At 41.2% G+C, this 16895-nt stretch overlaps 1 protein-coding gene across 4 annotated transcripts in view; it reads right to left on the reverse strand.

Moving 5' to 3' along the window:
• GNAS (GNAS complex locus) overlaps nucleotides 1–16895 on the reverse strand; it is a 252297-nt gene that overhangs the window by 130216 nt on the left and 105186 nt on the right. For all 4 annotated transcript variants that reach the window (XM_073309219.1, XM_073309220.1, XM_073309221.1 and 1 more), the window contains exon 2: nucleotides 13724–13796. In XM_073309219.1, the coding sequence (XP_073165320.1) occupies nucleotides 13724–13796 (73 nt within the window). The remainder of the gene's footprint in view (nucleotides 1–13723; nucleotides 13797–16895) is intronic.

Raw genomic sequence — 16895 nt, forward strand, 5'->3', positions numbered from 1 at the left:
CCATTAGCTCAGTGCTCTTGGGAGTCTTCAAAGGTGCAGCAGGGACAGATGATTATTTTCTCGTGCCTCAACTAAAAATACAAGCGAACACAGTGACTATTTAATAATCCTCTGGAGAATACAGTAAACAAAGAGGTAACTAATCCATCCGGTCACAATCCTAATGCAAGAACATCTTACACAAAGCAGAATACCTGGTCAAGATATGCCACAATTATCTTGTTCAAAAAGTAGAGAATTTTGTCCAGTGGCTACCAAAAATGTACCTATAAGTACTTCTGACTGTAAATAACTAGGCCAACTGAAAAGAGCACCCAATTAATGTGAAAAATCGGGACGGGGGTGGGAGGTAATAGGAGCCTATATAAGAAAAAGACCCAAAAATTGGGACTGTCCCTATAAAATAGGGACATCTGGTCACCCTAATGCCAGGGGATGGACCATGTGATAATTGCCCTGTTCTGTTCATTCCCTCAGAAACACCGGCAATTGATCACTGCTGGAAGACAGAATACTGGGCTAGACGGAACACTGTTCTAACCCAGGACGGCTATTCTTATGTTTCAGAGTAACAGCTGTGTTAGTCTGTATTCGCAAAAAGAAAAGGAGTACTTGTGGCACCTTAGAGACTAACCAATTTATTTGAGCATGAGCTTTCATGAGCTACAGCTCACTTCATCGGATGCTGAAGTGAGCTGTAGCTCATGAAAGCTCATGCTCAAATAAATTGGTTAGTCTCTAAGGTGCCACAAGTACTCCTTTTCTTTATTCTTATGTTATGATGTTCCCCTAACATATAAAGGCAAGACATGTCTAAAAATAAAGATGGAGATTAATCTCAGCAGGCTAAGCTGCATATTTGACTCCAAAGCATTAAATTATGCTTGCCACAATCTTCGAGAAACCTGAAAGGATGCAAAAAATTGAAATCAACATGTTGGTGAGCCTTATAGCAATTTATTCCCTCGTCATCATCAACACTGAATCCACCCTAAAGACCAACAAAAATGGTATAATACAATCACATCTTCACCCTCAAGTTTGAAACTCATTGTGTACAAAACACAGCAACCAGTGCAAGAAGCCAAGTCATTCAGATATTTAGTTTGAAGGAGCATACAGTAAAGAGATTGTATTGATGAATAAAGCATCTTTGACAGGATCAGCTCACTGGAATTTGAGAAACAGATTTCCTCCTGGGAAAATTCTAGCTGAAATTCTATGCTTGATTAAGGACATAGAGAAAATGGAGTTTCTGCTGAAACATGGAGAGACTCAAAGGGTTATAAAAATCTGAACGTATGGTTTTAAAAGTAAAAATGAAACACTCCACGAGGCTGGAAAGCTCAGGAAGGCTCTGTCCATGAACAAAAGTATTCATTTTTCCCCAATAGGAAAATGTCAAGAAAACAGCAATTTTAACTGGGAAAACATTTGTGGGAGAGAGAGAGAGAATCAAATTACCCCATGGTCTGCCCATTTAAAAGGGTCTGGACAAATACAAAGCTAAGAACATTCATGGTAAGATGCTGATGAGATGAATTGAAACTGGGCACAGACTCTGTGCAACAGAAGGAATATAACAAGCAGCATGTTGGTCAAATTCTTGAGGGAACTATAAGAGGCTGGTAGGAGGAAGCAAGACATGCTGAAATTTCTTCAGGATAGAGTTTGGGATATGAGGAAATTACATGGAACACCTGTATGACCAGTGACTCTTTAGCTCTGTGTTTTGTAGCAATATTTGATGATACAGCTTTAGATTGTCGCCGTGCAACAGATTAGGAAGATGACAATATTCTGCTCTACGGTTACATGGCAAAAATTTACTGTCGGAAATTATGGACAGGGGGACAGATAATTTTGAGAAATAATGTTACATCCCCTTTAGACCCCGATATTTTTCTGAGTATTTTCGCTCCAATCATTCTCAAAGTGTTCAAAAACATGTTTTGAATTAGCAACATTTTTACTGCAGCTGTAGGTGATTTTTTGATATGAGGGAAGGAAAAGGAGAGATCCTTGGAAAGTCATGAGATACAGACCACAGACGTTTGTTTTAGTTTTAACCGTTGGCAATAAGTAATTAACAAAAAACAAAAGACACACACAAAGTCAATTCTGGACTAGTTTGCAATTTATTTTCAGTAGACATTAATCTTTAAAGGACTGTTTTATTTTTCCTTTTTGTTTCTCAGATGACATCAGTCATGCTTCTTCCACTATTTGTAATCATAATCATTGCCCTCAACGCCCTCTAGAACTCTAACACTAAAGCTCTGTACTAGATTGAAAACTCCCTATGCATATTTAATAAGCTTTAGTGAAATTTAAACTTCAAAACTGAAGTGACAGCAAATGCTATATTTTTGTACAGTCCTCCTAATATGCAATAAAGACTTAATAAATCAAGCTGCTTGTGACATATGTAAATGTAGTTTAAAAGGAAGAGATTACCATTGCAGTTTATCAGAAAATTGCAACATTTAAATACAAGCACAAATATCGAGTTACAAGGCCAGGAACAATAATTCAAGAGACAAACAGTTCTTTACTTGTGACAATATTAACTGGCAGAGTGACTACTGTTTTACCAGAAGGACTCTCAGTTCTTCCCCCCCCCCCCCAAAATAAATAAATCTGCATAGTCTGCCATCGAAAACGCTGTTATTCTTTCATATGCAACCAAAATCTAGCAAATTTTCTGAGGGAGAATGAATCACCAAGACAATCAATTTGCAAATAAAACATTCTTTCAAGCAATATATCTTTAAAAAAACAAAGTCTGAATCTTCTCTTCGACAGTGTCCTTTAAAATTAAAGCCTTTACATAGCAGCATGATTCTGATAGAAATAGACAGGACTCTCCGTTTTTAAGGAACACTCAAATGTTTGTGTGTCAGCTGTCTGCATGTTATTGCATTTTAAGTGACTACAAACAAAAAAAAATTCAGTTCAGTGTATTTGACAATATATTCTTAGGGCCTGATTCAAAGCCAACGGCAGTCAATGAATAGGAGGAGTTCTTCCATTGATTTTAGTGGGCTTTGGATCCAGCCCTTAGAGACTTATGTTCATTTCCAGAGGACATTAGTGTTTGTAGACCAAATTAAGTGATGCACAAGGCAGACGCTATGAAGTATTAGCACTTTCAGAAGGATAGTCTTGGCATATGGATCATACACTTCTCCTACAAGGAGATTCTCCTGTCCAGCATGTGTAGTCTTTTCAAAAGAAGTCTCCCTCCAACTCAGAATTCAAGAGCCACACAGCAGCTGCTTTCAATGCTAACTTTCTAAGAATATGAAAGAGACAGTTGATTTGGAAGTCAAAGCCTAAAGGCAATGACATGAACAACTGCCCAGCTCAGATTGCAACTCAAAGGCTAAATGATCTTCAGGATCTCCACCAAGAAAGATGAAGGGTACATCTACACTGGCAGAGTTACATCGCTGGCAGTTACAGCGACACTCCGAGAGTGCTGAAGGGAAACCGCTGTTGTTTGTTCACACTGTCAGCTGCCTGCGCAATAGCATGTTCACACTTGTGGCATTTGCAGTGGTATTCAGAGCGGTGCACTCTGGGCAGCTATCCCACAGAGCATTTCTTCCTCTTCTGCTACCAAGAGTTGTGGGAAGGCAGAAGGGGTCGCCGGGTATCCTGTCCCAATGCTCCATGATACATTGCTTCGCATCCCAGCAACCCCTGTGCCTCAGTCTGCATTTGGCGCTCTCTTTCAACGGTTTGTGCACTGCGCGCTCGGCCTCTTCGGTCTGCAGGCATGGATCCTGCACTGTTGACCAATATGCTGCTCGCTCTCACTAACACATCACAAGTGGCAGTGGAGTTATTCCTTAAACTACAAAGGCAAGAAGAGTTCAACATTGATCTCGCCACACGTAGTAGCTATAGACATGAGATTGCCTGTGGCATTCACGGAGGTGCTGACCACAGTGGAATGCTGCTTTTGGGCTCGGGAAACAAGCACTGAGTGGTCGGATCACATCATCATGCATGTCTGGGATGAGAAGCAGTGGCTGCAGAACTTTCGGATGAGGAACGACACATTCATGGGACTGTGTGATGAGTTCACCCAATCCTGCAGCGCAAGGACACGAGAATGAGAGCTGCCCTGTCGTTGGAGAAGCGCATGGCAATTGCACTGGGGAAACTGGCTACTCCAGACTGCTACTGATCGGTTGCTAACCAGTTTGGCTTGGGAAAGTCGATCATTGGACCCGTGTTGATGGAAGTCTGCAGGGCCATTAATCACATCCTGCTCCAAAAGACCAAGGCTCTGGGCAACGTGCGTGACATTGTGGATGGCTTTGCACAAATGGGCTTCTGTAACTGCAGAGGGGCGATAGATGGTATGCATATTCCAATTCTGGCACCAGACCACCTAGCCACCCAGTACATTAATCAGAAGGGGTATTTCTCTATGGGTCTCCAGGAGCTTGTGGATCACCATGGGCATTTCATGGACACTAACGCAGGCTGGTCCAGAAAGATGCATGATGCACGTGTTTTGGAACACTGGCCTGTTCAGGAAGCTGCAAGCAGGGACTTTCTTCCCAGACCAGCAGATCAACGTAGGGGAAATTAATGCCATGGCTTATAAAGCCATACACAGGGCACCTTGACACAACAAAGAGCGGTTCAACAACAGGCTGAGCAAGTGCAGAAAGACTGCTGAATGTGCTTTTGGCCGTTTAAAGGCCCGCTAGTGCTGCCTATATGGGAGGCTGGACATGGCCAATGACAATATTCCTATGCTTATAGCTGCATGCTGTATGCTACATAATATTTGTGAAGCGAAGGGTGAAAGCTTCACTCAGGGCTGGACTGCTGAGGCTCAGTGCCTGGAGGCTGAATTTGAAAAGCCAGAGACCAGGGCTATTAGAGGGGCACAGAGTGGAGCCACAAGGATCAGGGCTGCCTTGAGGCAGCAATTTGAAGCTGAAATCCACTAATATTTATTGCTATGCTCAGGAGTCCAGTGCTTGTAATGCTAGGAGGTATTTGTGATTGGCGCAGACAATGCACTATGAAGGTTTAAGAAAATTGTCTGTTGCTTCGCAGGGCTCTGTTTGATTTCAATTAATGGAATAGATTGCTTTCAAACCAAAACAATTATTTTATTAAAAAACAACAACCGGAGGAGAGAGACAACCAAAAAAAACACATCAGCACTATGGGGGTTTGGGAAAGGGAGGGTCCCAGGAGGAGGTGGGGCACAGGACAGTTAAAGATTTGTGTATGTCCAGGTATCATATGCAACCTTATCCTTTGGAGTACAGTGCAGTGGGTACTGTACTTCAGCAGGACTAGACTGCAGAGGGACGGGTGTTGAGTGTAGTGGGAGTCCGCAGTGCTGGACAGTGATGGGGCAGGAGTGGAATGCAACGGATACAGACTGGAGCCAGGAGGTTGATAAGAGTGTGCTGGAGGTGTCTAGGGGGTGCATGGGAAAGAGTTTTGCGACAGCAGCTGCAGGGGAGGGCAGGGGCGGAGCAGCTCAGTTTGTAGTGCTTGTAGCACCTGGAGTGTGTCCGCTTGGCGCTCCATTACTTTTAAAAACCGCTCCCTGGTTTCATTCTGGCACACTGCATTCTTCTTTCGGTCCCTCTTCTTGCTGTCCTGCAACTCCTTCAATTCTTGTTTTTCGGCCGCAGAGTGCAGAAAGTCTTCTTCAGTTCTTCGTGGCCCCTTTCTAATTCTGCGCAGCTGTTCAGCCGGTGATAACAAAGGAGGCGGCTGGGCTCCCAAGATCGCATCTGTGAAGCCAAAAATGCAACATTTTACAGAAGCAGTATTGTTTGCAACACACGGACCACTGACTCATTGATTTAAAACACAGCCACTATTCACATACCTGTCACTAACTGGCTGGTAAGCACACATGAGCCACAAGACTCCCATAATGGTGAGTAACCGCAGGGGCAGGGGAAATTATTGTTCCAGGACTGTACTGTACACAGGGTATGTGGCTCTTGGAGACAGCCAGAACTGTAGGGGGGTAGGCCTTATAATCATTACTGTCCCCACATTTTCCACAGGCTGTGATTATTATGGACGATATCTTGCTGCTGAGGTGAGCAGGGAATCAAGGGAGGGTCTTCTCCAAGACTGCGGCTTCTGCCCTGGCCCTTATGCAGCTCGCCTGGGTGCGGAAATGGTCCCCCCCCCAGTGACGGCACAGTGGCGCAGGAAAGTTACCCTCAATGGGGAAAGAAACAAAGCAGCTCTGCCAAAGAACCTGTGGCAGTGGATTTCCCAGTATCTCCATGAGAGCTTCATGGAGATCTGAGGGAGATTCCCATGAAGTGAGGGAGTCAATCAACACCTTGTTCCGCCATTCAGACTAGGCATGTGGTGGTATGCGCATCATACAGACAAAAGCCTGCTTTCTGCAACTCTCCTGCCCCCAACAACTTACTTCAGTGATTCCCAAAATCAAAGCTACTTACCAGGGACCTCCTCCTGTTTGCACCCCACCAAGCTCCAACAGCTGTGACTGGCTAGCCTCCTCCAGGGTAGAGAAGAGCTCCTGGCTGCATGCATCTCTGAGCTCCGAGTCATCCTCTGCCTCTGGGTCCCCCTCCCCGACCAAGATTTCCTCCTCCTGGCTCAGTCCACGCTCAACTGGCACGCGAGGCACTGAAGCATCCACAGCGGCCTTCACAGTGGAGGTAGAGTTGCCACCAAATATTACATCCAGCTCTTTGTAGAACGGGCAGCTCATGGGTGCAGCACCGGAGCGGCAGTCTATCTCCCACACCTTGTGGTAGTCTTTCCGCAGCGCCCTCACTTTGACCCTGCACTGCAACGTGTCCCGGTCATGGCCCCTTTCTGGCACGCATCGTGAAATCTGTCCGTAGGTATCATAATTCCTACGGCTGGAGTGCAGCTGGAACAGGAACTCCTCTCCCCAAATGCTGATGAGCACCTCGGCATTGCTCCAAGCGGGGAATCATCTGATGCGTGGAGCAGGCATGGTCACCTGGAAAGATGCGCTGTGACCACTGCACATGTCACCAAGCAAACAGGAAGGGGACTTTCAAAATTGACAAGGAATTTAAGGGGTGGGGCTGACAGTTGGTCACCTGAGGGCAGGGCAGGGCAGTAGAGTTCAAACCAATGACCAGAGAGGCGAGAACAGGCATTGTGGGACACCTCCTGGAGGCCAATCGCAGTGCTGTAATCGACCAGGGTGTCTACACTGGCACCGTGGCGCTGTAGCTCCGATGCAGAAAGCTGTACGCCTCTCATCAGGGTGGTTCTGTGCACTAAGTGGCTTGGCAGTGGGTACACCTCGGGAGTTATACTGCAGAAAGCTGCTTTACTGTGTAGAAACTTGACAGGGTAGACAAGGCTGAAGAGACAAGACTGGGTTTTGCTGTCTCTTTAAAAGGGTGATTACCCCCCCCCCCCCAAAACTAAAATGTTTTCCATAATATTTTTAAAAAAAAATCTCCTTAACACAACAACCAAGTTTTTTATTTCATCAGATATAATTGTCTTCCATCAGACTGAAAAAATCGGAGAAGACAATGTTTAGCTTTTATAAACAGTGTTGCATCCATCGCAAGACACATGCAGGACCAAGTTTTAATCACAATATCTACTCAACTGACACACTGCCAGTTTATTATTATATAAGTAGCCTCATCAAAAGACAGCCACATTTATTTTTAATAAAAGATTTATAATACAATAAACTGAAATAAATTCTTCCTCCCCTATTGATTCACCCTTTATCTCACATTCCACAACACAGACCCCCCCTATCAAAATCCATGACTAGCTGTTCAGTGGGAAAGGGAGTTTTGAAGATTCTTCAAGAAAACCCCACAGGTTCAAACACAGAATTTGCAGGCTATTACACCTAAGTGGCTCAAACAACTTGTGAGTTTTACTTGATCACCAGAAAAACTTGTTTCTGTTGTTAATGGGAAGGAATCTGCTAAAGTCACTTTATGTTTCCTGCTAATGCACTGACAAAACCATTCTGAAAAAATGATTCTTGTCTGAAACAAATAGTGAAGACACAGGAACAACGTTTGTATGTGTAATATCCTATCTATATGGAAGATTTTCCTCTTCCTTCTAAATGACTTAATTAGAATTGTTATATTCTTTCCCTTTGTCTTAACGATTGATTTTTTTAAATTGCAAAATAAACCAAGACCAACATTTAGAAAACAAAACCCAAAAGCTCAATAATTCTTAGATATCAACTGTTCAAAAATGCATTTCAAAGGATAGGTTTGGAGAATGAGTTAAAGACTGCATATGCTGGGGAACTGGATGGTTGAGGGGAATAGGTATTGTGGACCAATATATTTGTAAGGTCACTTGTTTGAATTTAGTCTGGATTGACAGTGACCACACAGTTTTTCACTCTGTCATTCACTGGCTTTTGCAAAATAATTGAGGTCTAGGGGACCAGTGTACAAACAGGGATTAAATTGTGTATCAGACAATATCTCTACATTCCTGTTAATACACCCCAGAATATTAGCCTCTTTTGCTAGTGCATCACATTGTTGACTCATTCAATTTCTAGTTCACTACAACCCCCAGATCCTATACAGCACTACGACTGCCTAACCAGTTATTCCCCATTTTGCATTTGTGAATTTGATTTTTCCTTCTTAAGTGTAGTACCTTGTCCTTGTCTTTACTGAATATCATCTTGTTGATTTCAGACCAATTCTCCAATTTGTCAACTTTATTTTGAATTCTGATCACAGAATCAGATTCATAGAAATGCATTGCTGGAAAGGACTTTGAAAGGTATGCTAGTTCAGCCCCCTGTACTGAGGCGGGACCAAGTATACCTAGACTATCTCTGACAGGTGTTTGTCTAATGTTCTAAAAAACCTCCAATGACAGCAAATCCTCCACCTTCCTTGGAAGCTTATACGGGTAGTTAAGCTCTGGAATAGTTGGGAAGTTTTCCTAATATCTAACCTAAATCTATCTTGCTGCAGATTAAGCCCATTACTTTTGTCCTACTCCAGTGGACACTGAGAACAACTGATCACTGTCCTTTTTCAAACACCTCCAATCCTGTCCCCCAAAGTGCTTGCAACCCCTTCCAGTTGGTGTCATCTGCAAATTTTATAAGCACACTCTCCACTCCGTTATCTCAGTTGTTAATGAAAATGTTGAATGGTACCAATACCAGAGACAAGGCAGACCCCAGTGGGACACCACTAAATATGTTCTCCCAGTTTGACAATGAACCACTAACAACTACTTCTTGAGTACGGTTTTCCAATCAGCTGTGTACCCACCTTATCATAAATTTAATTGAGACCACATTTCCCTAGTTTGCTTATGAGACTGTCATGTGGGGCTGTGTCAAAAGCTCTACTAAAAATCAAAATACATCGTATCTACTGTTCCCCTGTTCACTAGGCCAGTTTCTCCTATTATCTTTAATAAATAATTTGCATTTCTATCAAGCTTTACATAAAGTGCTTTAAAATATTAGTAAACTAAGCATGAGATATTTAAGTATTATGGGAAAACTGGGGCACAGAGAAGCTACTTGATCTATTCACGGTCTTGCAATAAGACTGAACCAGAAATGCAATCCAAGTCTACTAACTAGAAAGCTATCTTTCCCTTATTTGTCACTTTTCCCAGTTGATTTCCTGTGTCTCTTTTTCAACACCTGATTTCCAGCATTGTTTCATTTCTGTTGAACTATTTCAACCTCTCCTCTTTTTTAATAAGGCTTTTCCAGATTACCCATTCCCTGTTTATTCCTCCCTTTCTGAAGCCACACACGACAGTGACCCTCCCTCCAGAGCCTGTCAACCTAAGCTGTCACCAAAACACCATTTTTTAACCCCTAAATCAACCCCTCCTTGTGTCTGCCCTTGTCATCTTCTCCATTCAGTTTGCTCCCTCCTGTTTCATTGAGGCTGGTATATTGAAACCTGCACACAATACTTCCAAAGGAGGAGCAAAGTCAAAGAGAAAAGGATCATATCAGTTTCACTTTATTACCAGTTGCTGGAAAAATGCAACATGCAGCAGCACAGACTTGCTCCTTTGCAGTATTCTTATGAAAATACAGTTTCAAAATATTAAGGAGGGAGGGAAGGGAAGTCACAGGCTTCCTGCTATTACGTGCCGAATTTAAACCCTTACTACATCACAAGGGGCCCCATTGTTGGCAGTCTTGTGGAGGCACAAAGGATTTGGTTGGGATGGTGTCTGAACTATCTTTAAAGATGGCTTCTCCTAGTCAAGGATGAGGCACAGCGAAAAGACAGCATGGGGAAGCTTGTACTCCCAGTGCCCATGCTGTAACTGCTGTGTGAATAAGTCAGTCCACAGTGTTACCAATTCAATACCTTCTATAAGAATTGCAAGCACTTACGCTAATGCAAAGCACTTCTGAAAATCCCACCCTAGATATATTTCTATTATAGACCATGTCCTGCTTCTCCAATATCACAGAAGTTGTTCACCCATACCACAACGCTTTATCTCCCTCTCATAAGGAAGACAGACATTTCTTTCTGTTCACAACCAGGATATAATTTATAAGACCTATGTTTGATTTTCTGAAGCAGTCTTTGCTGTAGTTACCCAGCTAAAAAACTTTAACCACCCGCAAATTCACCTCAATGCAAACAACAATTAAACATCTTAATTACTTGGAAAACCCTCGCCGTTCCTCAAATAACTAATTAGCTAAAACAATCAAGAATTTGAATCCCACAAGGACAATTTTATAGTTTGGTATGTATGTATAAATAAAAAGATTTCACCTAGTTAAATACTACACATAGGACTCAAGGCCAAGTTTAGCTGAGTGCTCAGATACAATTGCTTTTGATATAAAATAGTGGTTTTCAACTTTTTTTTAATTTGTGGACCCCTAAAACATTGCAAATGGAGGTGCAGACCCTTTTGGAAACCTTCGACAGCCTGTGGACCCTCAGGGGTCTGTGGACCACAGACTGAAACCCACAAATATAGAATAACGGCAGAATACAAAAATTGCTGCAGTAAACTAGCACTGGAAGTTTAATTAGCAGAATTTAAAAATATCTGACCAACAAAGAAAAAAACTTGCACCACCAAGATACCTACTTAATTTATTTTGAAAGCACATTACGTGTCTTTTACAAGATGTACTTTCTTTCTGCTTGTAACACACATGATCACAGAGGTGACCAAATCAAGGACATCCAAGCTTTCAACAGTACAACCAACCTAGATTTCTTTTAAGCCACACAGTTAACCTGCATCACTGCTCAAGATTTAAAACCACATCCATGGTAGACAGCTGAAGGCATTCCAAAGGATAATTTACACTAATGAATAACTCCTCACTTACAGTGTATTACAGCATTTACAAACAACCTATCATAAGAATATAAGCCAAACTGGGTGAGACCAAAGGTCCACCCAACCCAATATCCTGTCTCCAATGGTGGCCAGTACCAGAGCTTCAGGGGGAATGTATAAAGCAGGGCAGTTGGAGCCATCCAGCCCATCTTCTACTCCAGGCTGCCCGAGGTTTAGGGTTGCACCAAGCATGGGATTGCATCCCTGGCCATCTTGGCTAATAGCCATTGATGGACCTGACATCCACAAACTTATCCAGTTCTTTTTGAACCCAGTTATACTTTTGATCACCACTACATCCCAAGGCAATGAGTTCCACAAGTCATTCATCACATCCATTTATTTTGTTGTTGTATATGTGACTGAGTTTATCCTTGACTTTTTCTAATGGGATTAGTATGATAAACAAAAAAAAAAAGTTTAATTTACCAGACCAGAAAACTAAATCCCTACTTCTTATATATTGAAAATCAGGCAGGGAATCAAGTGGGTAGGCTGCAGGGGGATGGGCAAGAAAGAAGGAACGGTGCAGGGAGCAATTGACTCACTTTAAGAAAAATACAAATAATGTAGTGTAAAATCTGCAAGGTCCTCACCATTCTTAAACATACCTTTCCCTTAACATTTGAAGGGTAAGTTATGATTTATTTATTCTTCGGGGAGCAATTAAAAAACTTAGATGCCACATGACATGCTTTTCCCACATTCTGTATGCTTCTCTACTGTGGTTTCCATGTAACTAAACGTCCCAACACCTATTAGTGATAGAGGGAATGTGTCACTCATTACTCACGAGCAACATCACATCTGCAACCATTAATATCTTTACTAGATTTAATGTGTCGGTTTTATGGGCCAATTTCTGAAAGATACCCATTAACGTCAATGGGAGTTACAAATGCCAAGTATTGCAGATGCTTAGCAATTCTCAGCATCTGACCCTAGGTCAGGGTCAAATCCTACAACCCTCCACCCACCTGACAAGCCAAATTAAATTAATAAAGATTACTCGCATGTGTAAGATTTTGCAGGATTGGGCCCTAGACAGAGAATGTTGTCTTGGGCAAAGAGAAAATATTCTTTACAAATAGCAGCTAAAAGGTCATAGTGTAGAATGTTATTTATTGTCAGACAGTCTAAACTTTCTTTCAAGAGAATGCGTACCTTATGCTGAACTAGTGTTTGGGGATTATGAGGAAGTATTGTCCAGGTTCTTTGGCTGGATGTTTAGCTCAGACATTCTTCCTGAAGAATTATCTACTGAAAAACTAACTAATCCTCTGAGACAGACGATTCACATACTAAATGATGATGTCTGAAAGTCAAAATATCACACAATTGAAAAATATATTATCTTTGAAAAAAGTATAATGTGGATACAAAGCAATCTAACAAAAAGATGCTGGGCTTTGAAATTCCAATGCCCAGAAATCAAGTTGAAATTGTTGTAATTCTAAGAGCACACACCCTTTCTCAAGCAGAGATTGCCTGTAAGCATAAACAAAAGCCAGGAGGAATCGTTATCTCCCCTCAATAGAATTAAGTGAAAAATTAGAAAACAAAAACCTTTCGACCAAAAAAATACGGTTCCAGGGGTTTTTTGTCCAGTTAATGGTACAGAAGTCTAATTAATTATTAATTATTATCATCAACAACTTGCTTATAGCGTTGAAAAAAAGCTGAAAAGTTGTTTTAACTATATGTAAAGTTAAAAACTAAACTATTGATAAGAATGACTTTTTATGCCTAACACTTTCCCCATCAATACTGCCAAATAGTATAACAGATATAAATAAGTGTAAACACAGAAAGCTTTAAGCAACATTATTTAATATACCATCACTGTAGTCAAACAGCAAACACAGGAAGAGAAAAGAAATTCCAACCCAGAATCCCAATACCTCACAAACCAGAGTATATAATAAAGCTATTGAAACATAAGCTCCATGTTCGAAATAAAGAAAACTGCATTTGTTTTGTACTTTCAAATCTAACGAGAAAATGTTTACAGCAGCATGAATCAATGTGCTACAGCAGAGGTAAATCAGTGTCAGCCATGTTATGAAAGAAACTGCAGTGGAAAAAAAATCTTAGTCTTAATCAAGTCTGGTACACAGAGCCTTGATAAAATCATTGTATAGCAATGTAACTTATTTATTACTAGTGTCCGACTTCTTCCAGATAAACTGCACATAACAACGTTGATTATTCCCATCTAAACATACACAACTAAATTCTCAAAGTCATAACATTAAGAAGGAAATATACTGGATATAACACAAAAGCAACCACTATTGAATAGTACACACACCCTAAGGTATGGAGTGAAAAAGATGAATGCACTTACTCAGCATTAAATCCATTCACATGTAAGATCCTCATCTGTTTGACTATTGTGCTTTTACCAGATTCACCAGCACCTAGAAAATGAAAGTAAATCAGTTTCAGTGATGCAGGGGCACATAAGAATCTTCTCTTCAGGAGCAAAATCAAAAAAATTTGGATTACTCAGTGCGAGAGTGAAAAGTGAAAGAAAAAAGTAACTGCCATAGGAAACTGCAGACATGGCTAAAAATAAATGCCCAGTTCCAGTCATGTGTCAGAGCTCAAACTTGGAAGATTTTACCGACCATTATTTCTAATGTCAATGTTAAAAGCAGGCTGGTGGTTTGGAGGAAGAGACAGGGGCAACTTTAAGGTTTTTTATTTTTATTTTGGGAGGGCGGGGGGAGAAACTGATAAGTTTGAATCTTCTCATTTGGTCACCACTTTCTGGTGGAGAGAAAGGTCAAGTCAATGAAACCCATGTGATGCAAAAGCATTTTTTAGTTAGATCCTCAAAATCTTTGAGCCTTAAATGTAGTGCCTGTCATACAAACACTGAAACTTAACCACTCAATATGCAAGATATGGACATCATCATCTGAATAAGGAAAGCAGTCCCTCTGACCCCTCCACCCACACATTTGCAGAAAAGCTCCCTCCTCCTACCCCAGTCTGCATCCTGTAAGCAGCCTCCCCTATTCTCTCCACATGCTCCAAACCTCTCTCTCTCTCTCACACACACACACACCCTCTATGGGTTGCAGAGAAAGCCCTCTCCAGTCTGCATCCTGTAAGCAGCCTTTCTTGTCTTCTCCCACCCCCACACACACCCTGAACTAAAGAGAAAGCCCCTTCACTTTAGTCAGCTTCCTATAAGCAGTACCTTTCTGGTTTTCCCCCACCCTACACACTGAGTCTAGGCTGTGGAGAAAGCCCCCTTTCTCCCATTCCAGTCTGCACACTGTACCCACTCCTCCTGCACACTAAATGGCTTCAGCAACAAAATCCAATTGAGCCATCCACACGTTCAGATCGGTGGCTCTCTGTGCAAAGCAGACAGACATTTTTTGCAGAGTAAACCCCCTTGTCCTAGTGAATTATACACATAGATGCTCTCTCTAGCATCCTTTTGCTGCTTGTTTTCCCCTGCCGTGAGCCTGGGTCTCACTAACAGAAAGCGCACACAGACCTTTGCAGGATGGGTTCATGGAAGCACAGTTTGTGTTTCTAGGATGCCAGGCCTTCCCTAGCACACACTGACAGCACAAGCCTCCATTTTGAGTCTCACGTTCAAAACTGCATTTTAGTAGTTATATTTCAAAATTTGTTTTCTGACAGAGACACTCACCTCTGTCTTCCGCCATAAAAGCTGTTTTTCCCCCTCACCCAAGTCCTTAATAGCCCTGCCCTCCTTCCAAACAAGCCTCTTTAGACATTTTGCTGCCCAGACGCCAAAACCTTATGCCTCTTTTCTCCCCTTTTCACCAGTTAAGAATAGTTTCTGCCCCAACCTTTGCATGTAGGCAACCATCATATCCCCCCACCAACAAAAAGCAACCTTGGCATCTGATAAGACAGGGAGCAAAACCAATCAAAAACATGAACATTCCCAGTTAAAGCAGAAACTGGGTCATCTCCACAACTGGAAATAACCTGTGTATTGCAGTGAATGTTGCATCTGCTGAGATACTTACACACAGAGTAATTAATAACAGAATTTCAACTCTAATGCGGAATTTCCTAATGATTGCCTCAGACAGATTTTAACTTCCAGTTTCTTAATTTCCTTTTCTAGTTTTATTTTGTTAAGAGTAAAAACAGAGTATAAAATGTGCAATTGACATGCCATGGAATTAGAGGCTTCTCTGGACCAGACAGAACATCAGTGGACCAAGTTGAAGCTTTATATATTGCTCTGAATGAGCCCGTTCCTAAAATGTGTAGCTCCTTATGGAGCAACAGGGACATATAAAGGCACCAGTAGTGTGAACGCTTACATACGTGCTTAACTTTACCATCATTGGTAGTCCTACTGATTTCAGGGAGGCTACTCATGATAGTAAAGATAACTATATGTATGTTTACAGGACTAGAGCCTAAGAACAGTATTACCGATCCATCAAATGGAATGTATTTAGGTTCTCTGTATTATTCTTAATATTTTCTCACATACTGTTATTATAATGCTTTGCATTTAAGAGTTTCTCATTTATAGATTTCAAGTGCTCTACAGAAGTGGATAAGCATAAGACAATAATACACAGATACAGGCATTTTACCATTAAGGTATGTGTGTTATGGATTTCACATAAATGCATGACAGCTACGGTTTTAAATGTGGGTCATTCACATTAAAAAAAAAAACCAAAAAAAAAAAACCCCATGAAGAGGCCTTATACCTATTATAAAGAGCCTACAAGTTTTCATTTATAGATATCTGAGCCATTTTCCCGTTACCAAAGACAAAAAAGCACATCACAACCAAATGTCTTCTATTTTTTGAAATCTTGTGGCTTACTTACACAAACAAACTAATTTGACAGGATTTTCCTGTGTGAATATTTATAAAACAGTCTTTTGAATCTCTGGCTGAAATTTCCCCCAGACTGAAAGCCAAATTGTACTAAAAAGAGGGGTCTTCTATGGGAATGCTGATAGACCCTTAAGCATAGGGGATGCTACAATAATTCTTCTGGTTATTTCTCCATTTATACCAAACCTCTTTGCTTCTTCTAAATCGGCACTTTAAAGATTTTACTCTAAGTCTGCACCCCACCAAAAAAAAAATAAAAAAATTAAGATGTCATTTCATAACAGAACTGACTCAGTTTTACCTAGGGCAACCTCTCCTCCACACAAAAAGAAACCCTTAATACGTTCACGAGCAATACACTCTACAGTGACTGAATTTGCTTACATCTCATTTTAAAAACATTTCAGAACAATATGCCTGCCCCAATACAATAAAAATATTAATTAAAAAATGTAATTTTGGGGTCTTCACCACCTTTTAAACCTCAACCTGTATTTCTAATTGTATCTGCTCAAAAATACCACACATGCAAATAACTCAGTCATTATATATATATATATATATAAAGGACCAAGCCATAAATGCTCCCCAGAACACATAACATTTAACTAGATTTGCAACAACAAAATAATAATAATAATGGTAACTGACATGACAGAGA

The sequence above is a fragment of the Lepidochelys kempii genome, chromosome 13 (assembly GCF_965140265.1).
Source record: "Lepidochelys kempii isolate rLepKem1 chromosome 13, rLepKem1.hap2, whole genome shotgun sequence".
Classification (NCBI taxonomy): domain Eukaryota; kingdom Metazoa; phylum Chordata; order Testudines; family Cheloniidae; genus Lepidochelys; species Lepidochelys kempii.